At 27.1% G+C, this 16,089-nt stretch overlaps 1 protein-coding gene across 4 annotated transcripts in view; it reads left to right on the top strand.

Moving 5' to 3' along the window:
• LOC122502334 (transcription initiation factor TFIID subunit 3) overlaps positions 1 to 16,089 on the top strand; it is a 60,060-nt gene that overhangs the window by 29,582 nt on the left and 14,389 nt on the right. For 3 of the 4 annotated variants that reach the window (XM_043612323.1, XM_043612321.1, XM_043612322.1), the window contains exon 9: positions 2,542 to 2,642. In XM_043612323.1, the coding sequence (XP_043468258.1) occupies positions 2,542 to 2,642 (101 nt within the window). Of the gene's footprint in view, positions 1 to 1,395; positions 1,491 to 2,541; positions 2,643 to 16,089 lie in introns of all 4 variants that reach the window. The other variant, XM_043612324.1, reaches the window with a different exon arrangement.

Raw genomic sequence — 16,089 nt, 5'->3', positions numbered from 1 at the left:
TTTCGTTGAAAATATGACAAACATAAGCTAGTTTTTTTGCTTCTTAAGTATAAAGTGACCATATGGAAATAGTGTCAATGCGGGACGTCCTCTTATTTATATCATTTAGTAAAAAAAAAAAAAAGAAGGTCATTTGCCACAAGAAAAAAGGAACAGGGAATTTGTAGGAGTAAATTGGAGGGGAATTGAGACAGCGCGCGTCTTATGGCATTTACATATTTATATTATGCTTATTTTGTAACATTAAATCACATATTCTTCTGACAATTGAATTTTTCTTAAAATATCACGAAGTCTATCTCTCTCACTCTTATACGTTACTGTGCTAACCTGTAGATGCAGGATATTCTTAACTATTTTCCGGGATATGCAGGACATTTTATGTCAAATGCGGGACGTTTTGCGGGACGCTAGCCTTTGCGGGACAAAGGGATAAAATCCGGGACAGTCCCGCACAATCCGGGACGTATGGTCACTTTATTCTTAAGTACCTTTTTTCAGAGCGCGTCAGGTTGAGTCCACAATGGGCAAATTTATACGAGCAATAATGCATAGCCTATGGAGAGCTTTACATGTTTTCCTGTTGTGAGCTCTATGCATGCGCAAGACATATACTTGCCTATTGTGGACAACTTGTCACATACTTTTCTAATGATTTATTGTGAAGAAAATTGATTTAATGCTTGCCTCAAATTTTTTTCATTTTAATTTGACGTATGATTAAAATTTTGTTGAATATTATACTTGTCTCTTCTTTGCAATGCTTTGTAAATAGGAGCTAGCTTTTTTTTATATACGTCATTATGAAATTAAAAGGTATATATGAATGAAAGAACTTCTTTCTATTATTTTTGTATTCTCTTAAAAATTTAGTCAAGAAACATTATAAAGTACTGTTTGCACTAATAGAAAAAAATAAACTTTTTATTATTATGTACTTAAAAAATGATCGCTTAATATCAATTCTATAATTATAATAAACAATTTTAGTTGTTAATAACAAATTTCATCTGTAATTAAAATTTAATATATTAGTAATTTATAGTTTAACAAAATTTGTTTATTGTCGATTGATTGATAAAAGTGATATGCATTTTTGTTAATTAGAAGGGTTATTAGAATTTTTAAAGTTGAAAAATATTGAAAATAAAAAAAATTGCTACTGTACAATCCTAATAGGTATTCTTTGAAGAAAAACTGTTTCATTGTCTTCTTTAAGTTGAGTTTAACTTTTTTTTTAAATTTGTAGAAACTAGAAATGCTACTGGAGTAGAAGCAAGTAGCTAATTATTATTAATAAGGAAAATTAGTTGCATGGAAAGCGCATGGTTTTTTGCTTAAAAAATTAGCATGACCAAGCTGTTAGGTATATAACAATAAGTTTTCACGGTACAGAGGTGAAACCAGCTGCAGTTGCGAAAAAAGAAGATACAAAAGAAGACAAGGAAAATGGAGGAAACATATTGATTTCACCACCAACTGCTTCAGCGGTAAGTTCTTTCCCTACCCTTCCTTGCTGTTAAATAAAAAAATTAATTTTATATTTAAAGTTTAAACGTAAAATTGCAAATCGCAATTCTTATTTTCTTTTTCCTTTCAAAGTAGTTTTGGAAAATCTAGTAAAAAATACTAAAAGGTTTGATAGAATAATAATCCCATAATATGAAATTAGGTAGGTAGATAAAAATAAGCAGAAATTAATAGTATATTAAGCAACAAGGGTATAAAGGCAGCCATTTGTTTACGGTGATTTTTGTGACACGAGTGTCACAAAAATCATCGTAAACAAATTGGCTGCCTTTATTCCCGTGTTTCTTACGATATTTTTTATTCCTAATGCACAAAAGTGGCGATTTCAGATAGCAGACGACAGGGAGTAAAAGTCATTCACTTGTTCGACTTATATGAAAATGGCGGCCGTTTTCTCCCATGGGCAAAAATAACGCATGGGATCAGCTGTTATGTTTGCCTCTTGGGAGAAAATGGACGCCATTTTCATATGGTCGAACAAATGAGTGACTTTACTCCCTGTCGTCAGCTATCTAAAAGCGCCATTTTTGTGCATGTGGGATAAAAAAATATTTTTACTCCAATATATATGAAAATTTTAGTGACTAGGAAAGGAATTATTATTGACGATTGATTTATAGAATTTGAAGAAAAGGGAAAAAATGAAATAAAGAAGAGACAAGTCAAACGTATAGGAATATAAATTTTAAATCGAAATCTGCGTATGATGTCACATTGTTCATTATATCATTTTGATAAAATCATTATACTGCTTAAAAAAGAGCAGAGTCTCATTTTCACAGAACGAATCTTTAATCCCTCAGCATATGCAAGTTTCATTCATTACATTTTAATAAACTTGCGCTCATCATTTGAAAATACATATCATGTAATTATATTATTAAAAAATATATTTTCAATAATTTATTGAGAGCAAATAAGAATATTTTGAAACACCTTTAAAGGATGGGTTAGGTTGTTAAATTCCCTTTTGCCTTTGATATTTCTTCTCTTACGAAACGAGTGTTACAGGATCAAAGTGGAAATCAAATTTGGATTTGTCCTGCGTGCGGAAGCCAAGACGATGGATCACCCATGGTAGGATGTGATGATTGCGATGCTTGGTATCATTGGTGAGTTGGAAATTTCAGTTTTTTCAGTCAGCAAGGCTCGAACTAGGTCCGTAAATCCCGTAAAAGTCCGTAATTTTTATTGAAAAAGGATGAAAAGTTCGTAAATTGTACGATATAATTTGGAGAATTTTAGAGAAATTACAAATGATTGCAAAAATTCAATTATTTTTATATTTTATTTTTTAAATTCTTGGCAAAATTTTAATTATCTTTAGAAATAATAAAATTCTTCTCCGAAATTCAATTATTTTCAAAAATTTTAATAAAATTCTTGACAAAATTTAAATTATTTTCAAAAAATTTCCTCAATTCAACACGGAAAAAAATACTAGGCTAAAAACACATGAGCGTCTGTTGTGTATATTGCACGCACACTACCATGCGTGATTAGCTTGGAATCCATCCTATTTTCGCATGGTGCTGTGGCAAAAGTCACAAAAGCCATGCATTTTTAGTAAACTCCTGTGTGATATTTGCAAAATGGGCTCATGTAAAAATCGAACCAATAGACTCCATGCATTATTAGGCTGATTTTTTTTTCCGTGAATGATTTGAAATATGAGGCTCCGGATCTTAAAAGGGCACACGCGCGAGCACACGGCAAATAAGTTGGCCCCTGGAGATAAAATTTTGAAGTTGTTCAAAATGAATTTTAAATTATTGTTTCTTGTACAGAATTTCAAGGCGAAACTTTTTTTCTAATAAAAATTTTTCATATAATTTCTCGTTTTCACGTAAATTGAAAAAAACGTGATTTTTTGAGTTAAGAAATTTTAATGAATTTTTGACTTCAACTCGTGACTACTTCGTTAAATATTAATATTTTTCCACGAAATTTACACACAATATTCTTCAAACTATTCCAAGAGTGAAACAATATTTGGAAATTTAAAAAAGAAATTGTATGTCAAAGTAAATAATTATTTAAATAATTTTGTCGGAAAAATGATTCTCCTATTTTCAATTGAAAAAGTTGAGTGACGAATTTTCGTTTTCGGAAAACTTTCAGCGACAAAAATGTTCATTAATATGTTAGGAAGTTTTTTGGAAAATATCTCGCTATCCTTTTCTTAAAAAAGAGAGTTCGAGTTGAAATCGAAATATCGAAGAACTCGAAAGGTGGAACCACACGGACACGGACACACACAAGCAAGCCTGTCACAACACAACACATACATTTTTATTCACAAACACAAAACACATATATAAGTGATAACAATATTTAATATATAATCATAATTGACATGACATCATGATTGTTAACTATTAGAAGTTTTAATTTATTTAAAAAAATATATAGGTATAATACATTTTTAGAAACACAAAATAGGTTAGCTGTCAAATTGTGTGTATATATATTAAAGCTAGGTCGGGGCCGACCACCCCGGTCGTTTGGAGCTGTCATGGACACTAAAAGAAACCTAACCTAATTGTTGAATATGATAATAATTTTTAATTAAATATGATGAATAGTAATTAAGTATGAGAATTATCCTTTCTTAAAAAAGACATGGCATAAGAACACCACACAAACAAAAAGAATTTCTGTTGTTTTGGTAGCTTAAAATTATATTAAAACAAAAAAAAACATATTAATTATATACGCGTTTATAATAACTAAACAATAATAAATAAAACAATTATTTGTGGAAAGATGTATTTTTTATATCATTACTAAAAAAATACATAAGGAGACACACGGTAGTTTTTTGATTATTTTTTGTTTGTATATTTTGTATAAACTATAGCTTTCGTTCAAAAATATTTTTAGTGCTCTGAGTGATTTCGTTAAAAATAGTTAATTTAAAAATAAAAAGAAGTTTAAAAATAAAAATTAAAATAGTTAATTATATTTTAAAAATGAAAATTTAAAGTATTATTTATAATATAAGAATACAAAGAAATCTAAAACTAAAATCTAAAACTAATCTAATCTAATTATCTTATTATAATGATTGTAGATCAAAAGTTCTACACAAAAAGTTCCAAACAAATGTTCCAATCCGAAAGTTCCAAAATAAAAATGAATCAAAAGACAAAAGTTCCAAAAAAAAATAGTGCCAAAACACGAAAGTTCCAATATAATTTTAAATGTAATGAGGAGCAATATTGAGATAAACACATTCAAAGCATTCGTTAGAAATCGATTTATTATCAATGTTCAATTTAAAAAAAAAATTATTACCAAAGATTTTTCAATTTAAAAAATATTTCAGCCTAACCTTGATGAAAACCTTTAAATTCCCTTATTACAATAGACTTTAATTACAAACAGAACGTTTTAAATAGAAAAAAATATTCAATAATGAATAATTTATTCAGGGTGTCTACTACTTCTTGGTTAACTGGGAAAAACCGGGAAATAGTCGGGAAATGAAATATCTAAATAACATTTTTATCAAATCGTGTGCTATGTAAGAAAACAGCTTGGTCGGAGAATTTTACCTAAGCATTCAGTATTAGAAGAATAGTACATTGTACAACTAGTGGCGAAAGTGTGATTTTTCGAGATCATTCTTTCACCACGAGTTGTGCACTACGTTTTCTCCAACGCCTTGCGAGGAAAGGTTTCTTCGTGAGTTTCGTTTAATTTTAATTTAAAATGTTCTTATGTTTAATATAATAAAAGACGAATGTTTTGAGTGGGGAAGAAGTTAGATACAAAATAAATCTCGGTCAAAGAACAAGAAAAAAGAATAAATTCATGATTTACTTTCGCCACGCTAAAAATTACTTTCGCCACGCTGAATTTACTTTCGCCACGCCAAATTTTACTTTCGCCACGCTCTTCAGAGCAGTTGAGAAAAGTTCTACTTTCGCCACACTTTTCTACCAAGAAAAGTACTCCTTTCAGAGCAAGTGTTGGAGAAATAATTTTTCTCATGTTTGAAATTAAAAAATTAATTTCTGTTTTATTTATAAAGTGTTACTTTGTAGCTTTTTTATAAAAAGATTTACTATTTGAAGGGTGGCATGATAAAAGGGGTTTATCAGATTTTAAAAGCTTACTCCTCATATATGTAAAAAGTACAAAAATTTTAAAAAACATTAATGATTCAAAAAATGTATGAAAGAGACAAATATGAATAGGGAGAGAAAGTTAAAAGACAATATTATGACTAATATTGTGGTCTTTGGAAAAAAAAAGTTTTGAAAAAAAGATAACTTTTGGAACTTTCAGTCTTTGGAAATTAAAATCTTTTGAACTTTTTTTCATTGGAACTTCTGTTTTGGAACTTTAGTCCTCCAACCATTATAGCAGAAAAACAAAAGAAACCTATTGTGAGCATATGCCTTAAAACATAAAGTATATTATGGTCATTTACATTAATTTGCTTTGAAAATTGAAAGAAATATTATAATTATATAATTATAAAATACAAAAAAAATATGTATAAGTTAAAAAAAATTATTAACATTTAAACAAATGAAGTAAACATTATTATTGTTGTTAAGTTACCAAAGATGATACTAAATGTAATAACATTGAAATTATTATTTTACTACTAAATAAATAATATGTGGACGTCCATATGAAAAGGGCCCATTTTGGCACTATTGGAGTTATCTATATGGGCGTATTCCTGGCAAAATTTGGAAAATTTTGAGTGGTCTTAGAACTTTTTTGATTAAAAATTCGTTGAATTACCCAGTAAAAAAAAACTAATTCAAATGAATTGAAACGAATTAACATTTTTGGTAGGCTCCAATTCGTATTTGTCACAAAGCGGGATTCACTTAAGCTCTTTGTATATTCAATTGAATTTAATTCAATATGTACCAATTTGTCCAAACGAATTCGCATTCGAAAGAAATGGCCAAGGAATGCATTGAATTCGTGCTAAGGAATTGAAAAAAATTAAAGGCTCAAAACTTGTCCAGTGAATTGGTACGGATAGAAGGTTCGGAAGTTCAATACAGTTTCACGAATTCGGGAAAATTGCATCATGGCTCCAATTCGTATTTGTCACAAAGCGGGATTCACGAAAGCTCTTTGTGAATTCTTTTTAATTCATTTCAATTTGTTTTCGTTTACTGGGTACGGAATTTCAAAGTTTAGAACGCCAAAACCTCATTTTTCTAAAGAACCAATGAAATCAAACAGTTAAATTCTTGGTAAATTAATGAAAACCGCATGATTTGACTTGTCAAAACATGTAGATTGATAATAAAAAATAAAAAAAAATTAAGATTTTGCTCCAAAATTACTAAATTGCGATTATCTCGAAAACTAGAACCGACAATATGGGCCCTTTTCATGTGCACGACAACATATAATAAATAACATATAATTTCAAATTAAAAATATAATTAAATTAATAGAAAATTTTATACTTAAAAAAAATATTTTTAATAAAATGGAATTCTATTTGAAAAAACATAAATTGAAAAAATTAACATTAGAAATTTTAAAAATTGAACAAAAATAAACATGCAACAGAAGCAACGAAGACGGCCGAAGACCGTCTGAGGCGCTATTTAATCAAAAAGCAAAAACTTTACGTTGTATTCTTTTCATTTATTTATATATTTAAAATTAAGAAACAACAAAATATAAACAGCTTTTTAAGGTTGCAAGTCCACAATAGCATTTTTTATGTCCTTATTATTGTGTGTTGAACATAATATAAGAATATAAATAAAAGTAAAATATTTTTATTGTACACTCACAAAAATGATCTATTCAACATAAAACTAATTTCCTTTTAAATTATGTCCTTTAATCGTTAGCAGAAATAGTTTTATTGTAAAAGGGATTTTTCGAATATAATAAGGTTAGAAGTTTATTGGAAAAAAGAAAAACGTTCTGATTTCTTTTGATTTTTAAATGAAATCCTTTTATGTAAAAAGGATATAGTTTCACGTGATTTGACGTTTGTAAACAAATTCCTTAATAGAAAAACAGCTATTTTTTTGGCAGGAGTTTGAGAGTGACGGTCGTGATTGGTTGTGAAAATGACATGATGACGGTCGCGATAGGTTGAAATACGGTGATGACGGTCGTGATTGGTTAAAATCTGATGATGACGGTCGCTATTGGCTAAAATTTTATGATGTTGGTCGCTGTTATTTGAAAATATCATGGTGACGGTCGCGATTGGTTGAAAGACGATGATGACGGTCGCTATTGGCTGAAAACCGATGATGACGGTCGCTATTGGTCAGAAATCCTAGCGAAGACGCTTGCTATTGGTGTATTTTCTTTGTTTACAATTGCTTCAACAGTAGTTACAGTTTACAGTAGTTACAGTTTATTAACAGATTTTTACAGTATATAATACAGAAAAATAAAAGTGCAAAGTTAAGAACACGTTTTTTTCTCTCTTCAAAATTCAAAAAGAATAAGACAAAAAAAATTTTGTGATTAAAAATAAGGATAAAGAGGTCAGTTTAAAAAAATTGTGTAAAATACTACTTTTTAATTATATAAAATAATTTTTCTTTTTTGTAATTAAGAATTGCAATTAATAAATCAACATCTTTCCCGTCTAAGTCACTAACATTATCTACTTTTTCAACAATTAAACTTGTAAAGAAATTTAAATAACTTTCTAGAATCAGTTAAAAATCCTTGAGCTCATCCTTGAGTTTGCCTTGTTTTATTAAAAACTTAATATAATTTAAGAATAATACTTTACATGCTTTAATATTTTTTAAATGAATCTTAAACAAGTACCCAGTTTTTTATTATAAAAAAATTTATGTTGTCTTAAAAAAAAGAATATTTTTTATTTCAGTTCAAAATTAGAGTCTTGAAGGTAATAAACAGGTGCCATAATAATAAGGTGCCAGTTTCAGAATCATATTTTTGACTTATTTTAGAAGTAATTTTGATTACTGATTTTTAACTTTAAATTCTTAAAAATTGGTAAAAAATTAAAGCTTAAAGTGACCATCGATACTGTTCATTTTAAAGTATTTTTATAATAGTATTTAATGTTGAAATACTTAAATAAAACTAAAAATTACTTAACTGACTAAAATTTAGATTTCTTTTAATTTATAAAAATTTTGTATTTTCTTATAAATATAAAAATAAATTAATATAAATAATATAATAATAAAATAATAATAAAATAATATAATTTTTTAATTTCTAAATTTTTGAACTTTATTATAAAAATGTTTTTGTGTAAAAAAATTAGGTAGGATAGTGTTGTATTACTATGATTGGAGCGAATGATTATTCCTCAAATTTCAATTTCCTAATGTTCAAAACATCGAAATTCTTATCATCGAAACATCATTTCGCATAATTTTCAGTTTTCGAAATTTCATTCAACCATAGGCGTAGGTAGAACTATTGGCTAGGTTGGCATGTTATTATTACTTTGAAACAAATAATGATAATAAAGTAATTTCTTTTAAATAAAGCTTAATGTCTATACTTTAATGATAAAATAAAAAGATTGTTAAAAAATTAAAATTTTAAATTGTTATTAACAATTCTTATAAACAATTGCAAATTCAAGAATCTTCTTAATATTTTGGAAAAATTAAATGACCATGTATTGATGTGCAAAACTCCAAGTATTAATATAAAAAAATTTTCGCCTGTATTTTTGCAGAAAAATCTACACAATTTCTATAATATAGAAGGTTACTGATTTTTCTTTCTTTAAATTAATCCTTGGAGTTTTGCCTTAATTTTTCAAGTGGTCGGTTTCATTTATTTTGGCCCTAATATAAGTAAAAATATAATAAACTGATGGAAAATATCTGTAGCGTTTTTACTTTGTAATTTTCATATTATGAACACAATTAGTTTTGTAATTTGTAATTTGTTTTTCTTAATAAGAAAAACTCTAATAAAAATATAATATAGGGGAGACTGGGGCGAAAAGTTAAACTGCCAAAACCTTTAAAATTCATTATCTTTCGAACGAAAATAGTTAGAGCATTGCAATTTTAATTATAGAAGGGTGTTATCACCCTAAATAAATGTCCGGAGTTGTGCACTGAAAAAAAAAGTTCATTGAATCAAGTAAATGCATTTTCTTGACCTGATTTATTTGAAACAAACCCATATTTTCTTATTGGAAGAAATTTATTTTCTTGTGTCAAGTAATTTTGAGCATTGATCAAAGTTATTGAAATAAGAAAATATGGGTTTGACATAAGTAAATATCTTACTGTTTCAAACGAACTGCTTTACATGCGCCAAGTCTCGAAAAAGTATTGAATCAAGAATATCATGTTCTCACGTCAAGTAATTTACCTTGAGTCATTTGGTATCTTGAGTCAAATAATTTTTTTATTTCCTTTAAAGCAACTATTTATTTCATCCAACACCCATAGTCTTGAGCCAAGAAAATGGGAAGATTAATACAAGTTAATAATTGTTTCAACTCAATTAAAAATTATTTTGTTTCAAAGAAATATTAATTAATCTAAGCATTTCTTTTACTTGAAGCATCTCTATATTCTCATGTTTCAAATACATTAATTTCTTGCGAGAATCCCAGTAAAAAAAAAAGTATTCAGAATAGAGAAAAAGTATTGGTGGAGACGTTCGGTGAATGCGTTTTCGCGACAAAACCGTATTGGTGGGTCACGGTGAATACATTTCGCTTACCGTGAATACTTTTTTTTTAAACTCTCGATTTAAAGATTCCTAAGCAAAGTTGAGAATATTTATAAAGAGCGTAAGTGATCTGAAGTATAAAAATGACGATTGCGAGAAGTAAATAAGAAATTTTGAGAAAAAACGAAAAATTAAATGTGACAAACCTACAGCGTATGATGATGAAAAGGAACATTGACGATACCGACAGAAACTTGAGAAATCCAAGTAAATGTATGTGAAACAGTAAGTTCCGCCGGTAACGTCAAAGTTCCTTTTAATCATCATACGTTGTAGGCACAGAAAAGCATATGGTAATTGATCAACATTTGACAATCTGTTTGTCACATTTAATTTTTCGTTTTTTTTTAAATTTCTTATTTCCTTCTCGCAATAGTCATTTTTATACTTCAGGTCACTTACGCTCTTTATAAATATTCTCAACTTTGCTTAGGAATCTTTAAATCGAAAGTTTTTAAAAAAAGTATTCACGGTAAGCGAAATGTATTCACCGTGACCCACCAATACGGTTTTGTCGCGAAAACGCATTCACCGAACGTCTCCACCAATACTTTTTCTCTATTCTGAATACTTTTTTTTTTACTGGGATGTTATATTTTCTGGAATGAAATATTTTATTTATTCAATTAAATTAAGTGTAAGATCTTGAATTAAATCATTCTTTTGTTTCCTTTAAAAAAGTTTTTACTTAATTCAACGCTCATATAATCCTGATTCAAGAAAATACGAAGGTTAATATAAGTAAATATTTGTTTCAAGTTGATTAAAAATTATATTCAATTAATCCCATATTCATTTAAAGAAAGAAATTCATTTTCTTGTGTCAAGTAATTATTAGCATTGAACAGAATTCTTGAATTAACAATTTAGTATTTGGGTGTATTCCACGTCAGTTCAACACAAAAAATTTTATTAGGTTTTGGGATTCGGTTGAAATTGGGTAGATTATATCCTCTGGTGGTAATAAATAAAATCCCCAAGCGATTTTGAAAAATTTCAAAAATTGGCGGACATATTGGATTTTTAATTTTTTTGTGCTTTTTTTTGAAAAATATATATCTCTGCTTGTTCTTAACGGATTTTAGTTTATGACCTCTTAAATTGTTCGTATTGAAACATACTTTTATTTAAAAAATTAAAATTAAGAAAATTATTTAAATTTTTTGTTTAAAAAATTAATTTAATTTTTTGAAAAGCCATAGAAAAAATATGCTACCTTCAATTTTGATCATTTTTTTACCATTTGTAACCATAAATGTGTTGAACTTGTCCTGAAATTTTCATCGTGGGACAGCCAGTAGTTTTTGAGAAAAAAAATAAAACGTAAATCCTCGCATAGCGCTGTAGCGCTCAGTTTTAATGCCGCACGATTGTAAATGGAATTTTAATGACAGTACGAGTTTTTATTAAACCTAGAACTAAAATATGATTTTTTTATAGACTAACGAAAAACTGGGGTGGTTTGGTACCCCAGATTTGAAACAATTGTAAAAGGTTACCTTTTTTGTAATTTTTTTAATTTGTCAACAATGTGGCTAATTTAAAAAAATTAAACGGATTTTAAAAGGTAAATAGAGACAATTTTATTTTGATTAAGGCAACTTGAAAATTTAAATATTATTTACAATATATACAAATGTTAAATGATTTTAAAATAGAATCAAAATCATTTATTACAAAGGAGGTTTCTATTTTTTACGGGGGAGTTTCCGAGGTCTTACAGTTTTTCTTTATTTACCTTTTAAAATCCGTTTAATTTTTTCAAATTAGCCACATTGTTGACAAATTAAAAAAATTACAAAAAAGGTAACCTTTTACAATTGTTTCAAATCTGGGGAACCAAACCACCCCAGTTTTTCGTTAGTCTATAAAAAAATCATATTTTAGTTCTAGGGTTAATAAAAACTCGTACTTTCATTAAAATTCCATTTACAATCGTGCGGCATTAAAACTGAGCGCTACAGCGCTATGCGAGGATTTACGTTTTATTTTTTTTCTCAAAAACTACTGGCTGTCCCACGATGAAAATTTCAGGACAAGTTCAGCACATTTATGGCTACAAATGGTAAAAAAATGATCAAAATTGAAGGTAGCATATTTTTTCTATGGCTTTTCAAAAAATTAAATTAATTTTTTAAACAAAAAATTTAAATAATTTTCTTAATTTTAATTTTTTAAATAAAAGTATATTTCAATACGAACAATTCAAGAGGTCATAAACTAAAATCTGTTAAGAACAAGCAGAGATATATATTTTTCAAAAAAAGGTACAAAAAAATTAAAAATCCAATATGTCCGCCAATTTTTGAAATTTTTCAAAATCGCTTGGGGATTTTATTTATTACCACCAGAGGATATAATCTACCCAATTTCAACCGAATCCCAAAACCTAATAAAATTTTTTGTGTTGAACTGACGTGGAATACACCTTTGGCAGAACTCAATATGTAATTATTTCAAACAAATATTTTACTTTTCCGAAGTACCAAAAAGTATTGAATCTAGAATATCATGTTCTTAAGCGAAATAATAAAGTATTGTCTGGAGAATTCATGTTTCTTGAATCGAATCATTTTATTTATTTGCTTTGAAACTTTTTTTTACTTAACACAATGCCGGTGTTCTTGATCCAAGAAAATATTTTTCTTCAAATGTATATGCAACTTAAATATCAGTTTTTGAAAACTGTCCATTGAGCCTAGGATGGCATAGTGGTAGCGTGACGGCTTCTGGTGCGTGCAACCCGAGTTCAATTCCTCCGACCGTGGAAAATTTTCTTTCAAGGTATATTTGTTGTATTTGTGTTAAGTAATAATTAAATGTAAATATATATGTAAAATAACAATTATTTAATTATTTAAATAAAAAATATAAATGTTAATTAATTAAATAATAAAAATGTTTGACCTAAGTATTAGAAAAGATGGGATGGGGGTAATTTAAGTAAATAATTTACTTGTATTGAGAAAGTATTTTTTTGATTGAAATCTATAAATTTTCTCAAATCAAGAAAATATTTTCTTGGACAGAGAACATACTTTCTTGATTTGATACATAAATGATTTTGAATTAATATATTCTGCATTTCTTACATGCTACTTAATTTCTTGATCGAATTCCATATTTTCTTGGATCAAGAATATCTGCGTTCTCTCACAAAATAAATGTTTTCTTCATTTAAATCTTGAATTACTTGAACGAATGTTACAAAAAATTGAATGAATCAAATAAAATAATTCAATTAACTATATATATTCTTAGAACAAGAAAATATTTTATTCATTTAATACATTTTATATTTCGTACAAGTCGATTAACTTTTTGGTCGAATTCCATATTTTCTTGGATCAAGAATATCTGTTCTTCTCACAAAATAAATGTTTTCTTCATTTAAATCTTGAATTACTTGAACGAACGTTACAAAAAATTGAATGAATCAAATAAAATAATTCAATTAACTATATATATTCTTAGAACAAGAAAATATTTTATTTATTTAATACATTTCATACTTTGTATAAGAAGACTAACTTCTTGGTCGAATTCCATATTTTCTTGGATCAAGAATATATGTTCTTCTCCCAAATATCCTATGTCAAGAAAATCGTTTTCTTGAATCAATACTTTAATAGTCTTGGCCGTATTCAATCCCACGATTTGCTTCAACCAAGAAAAATTTTCTTGGTTCAATACTTTTTTTTTTCAGTGTGTGCAATTCTGTTCATTTTTGTGGTGTCTATATTGAAAGTTTTTTTTTAACCTACTTTTGAAAATTTTTTCGAAAAAGAAAATATCAACTTTTAAGTATATTTTTTGAATTTATTCTCATCGCGATTTTTTTAGATCCTTATTTGGGTCCCCTGAAGAGATACCTAAAGGTATTTGTCAAATATCTTCAGTCAGATTTTTTATATTTATTGTTAAAGCCAAAAACGCACCCTGGGGCGAAAAGTTAAATGTACCGTCAACCGGGGCTATTTTGTGCACCAAATAGCTTTTTTTTGATTCAAAGATTTATTTAAATTCAGAATTAAGAGAATAAAGAAAATCAACTTTTGATATATGTTGTGGACATCCTTCTGAAGGTTTCCTATAAATTTTGCAAAGAAAAAAATTTTTTTGTCTTAGTTATAGTCATTGAAAGTCGTGAACACAATAACTCCCGGGATGGGGCTATTTTGTGCATCGAACTTTGTTTTTCTATAATGTTGCGTAAACAATTTTTTTAATCGTTTCTGCTTCATGAAATCTTTTGTGTATATATTTAAGAGTAAATTAAAAAAAGAATGACCTAGTAACATTTTTTTTGTAGATATATTATACAAAAAATGTAAAATAAAGCACTAAAATTTTGCTAAAATTTGGATTTACTAAAAATTAACAATCTTTCTTTAAATTGTATATTACGCAGATAGTAAATAAAATTTTTTTCTTTTTTAATATATATTTTATAATAATATACTAATATAATTATAAAATGATCGTTTTAAAACTTATAAATAACTTTAAAACATCATTTCAATAGGAGCTTTTTTAATGGTTTTGAATGATATTTTTAAAAAACTTGAAATAAATATTTTTAAGGTTAAATAGATAACATATTAATATCTAATATGACTTTCAAGTTATTTTAAGAGAAACGAGAAAATAGTTTTAAAACTAATTTTAAAAACTTATAAATATTAATTAAAGTTCATTTTTTGAGGTTACGTTGTGCACCGGTAGAGCTTTTAATCGTTTTAATGATTTTAATTAACGTATTTACAGTTTTTTGACAGAAAAGTAAGACAAAAATGTATTAAAATGATAAACAGAATCTTCTTTACTTACTAAATAAAATATTTATGAAAAATATTTGATTTTTTTAAGTGCACAAAATAGCCCCATGGAATCCTGGTTTTTCAGTTTTTTCCACTTTTCTCTTAAAATAATGAATAAAAAGTTAGCGCATTACGTATGTATCATCACAACACAATTGAAAACAAATATCTAACACAGTTTATGAGACACATTAAAACTCTAGAAGATCTGGTATAATTTTTCCGAACTTTCAAAATTTTTTAAACAAATTTTCCGTTTTTAGGAATTTTTTTCTCTTAATTGCCAAAGAATTAAATAATAACATTTAGTGCTCTCTATTGTCATGTAATCCAACTTTCATTTAACAAAATAGCAGATTAAAATAATTCATTTTAATAATTTTTTTCATTAAAAAACTCGCGTGCACAAAATAGCCCCCGGATGCACAAAATAGCCCCAGTTGACGGTATTTTTACATGTTGTTAAAAAATTTTTTTTTATTTTTCGTTTTTTTGGGTTTATTTGTTTAAAAATGATTTATTTGACATTGGACAAGTACTCTGTCAAAAAATAAACCGGTTTACGTGAAATAAACCAAAAAAATTTTTTTTTTTTTGAAATTTCAATTTTTTAACTTTACAACTATTCTAAAGCTTTTGTCAAATAAACAAAGATCTTTTATTTACTAAATTACTTGTTTACGTATACTTTAACTTATGTACTACTTATCACCTATCAGAAAATAGTTTTAGTAGGCTAAAAATAGAATTTAACTTTTCGCCCCAGGGTGGGGCGAAAAGTAAAAAAAACAAAATTTTCAAAAAAGGACAAAACATGTATTTTTTGCGAAAATATCAGGAACTTTTTTATTGAAGTAAAATATTAAAATAAAAAAAGTTTATTTACTCTTTATATAATGCAAAGGTAATCTGCACAAATAAATTTAATGATTAATAATAATAATAAAAATTAAATTATTATTTTAATAAAATAAACAAAATACAAAATTTAAATAAAATATTGTCAATTTTGGATAATTATAACAATTATTTATGTATTCGA

The sequence above is a fragment of the Leptopilina heterotoma genome, unplaced genomic scaffold, assembly GCF_015476425.1.
Source record: "Leptopilina heterotoma isolate Lh14 unplaced genomic scaffold, ASM1547642v1 Lhet_228, whole genome shotgun sequence".
Classification (NCBI taxonomy): Eukaryota; Metazoa; Arthropoda; class Insecta; order Hymenoptera; family Figitidae; genus Leptopilina; species Leptopilina heterotoma.
Note: the sequence above shows the minus strand (reverse complement) of the source record. Positions and strands in the feature narration are given on the sequence as shown.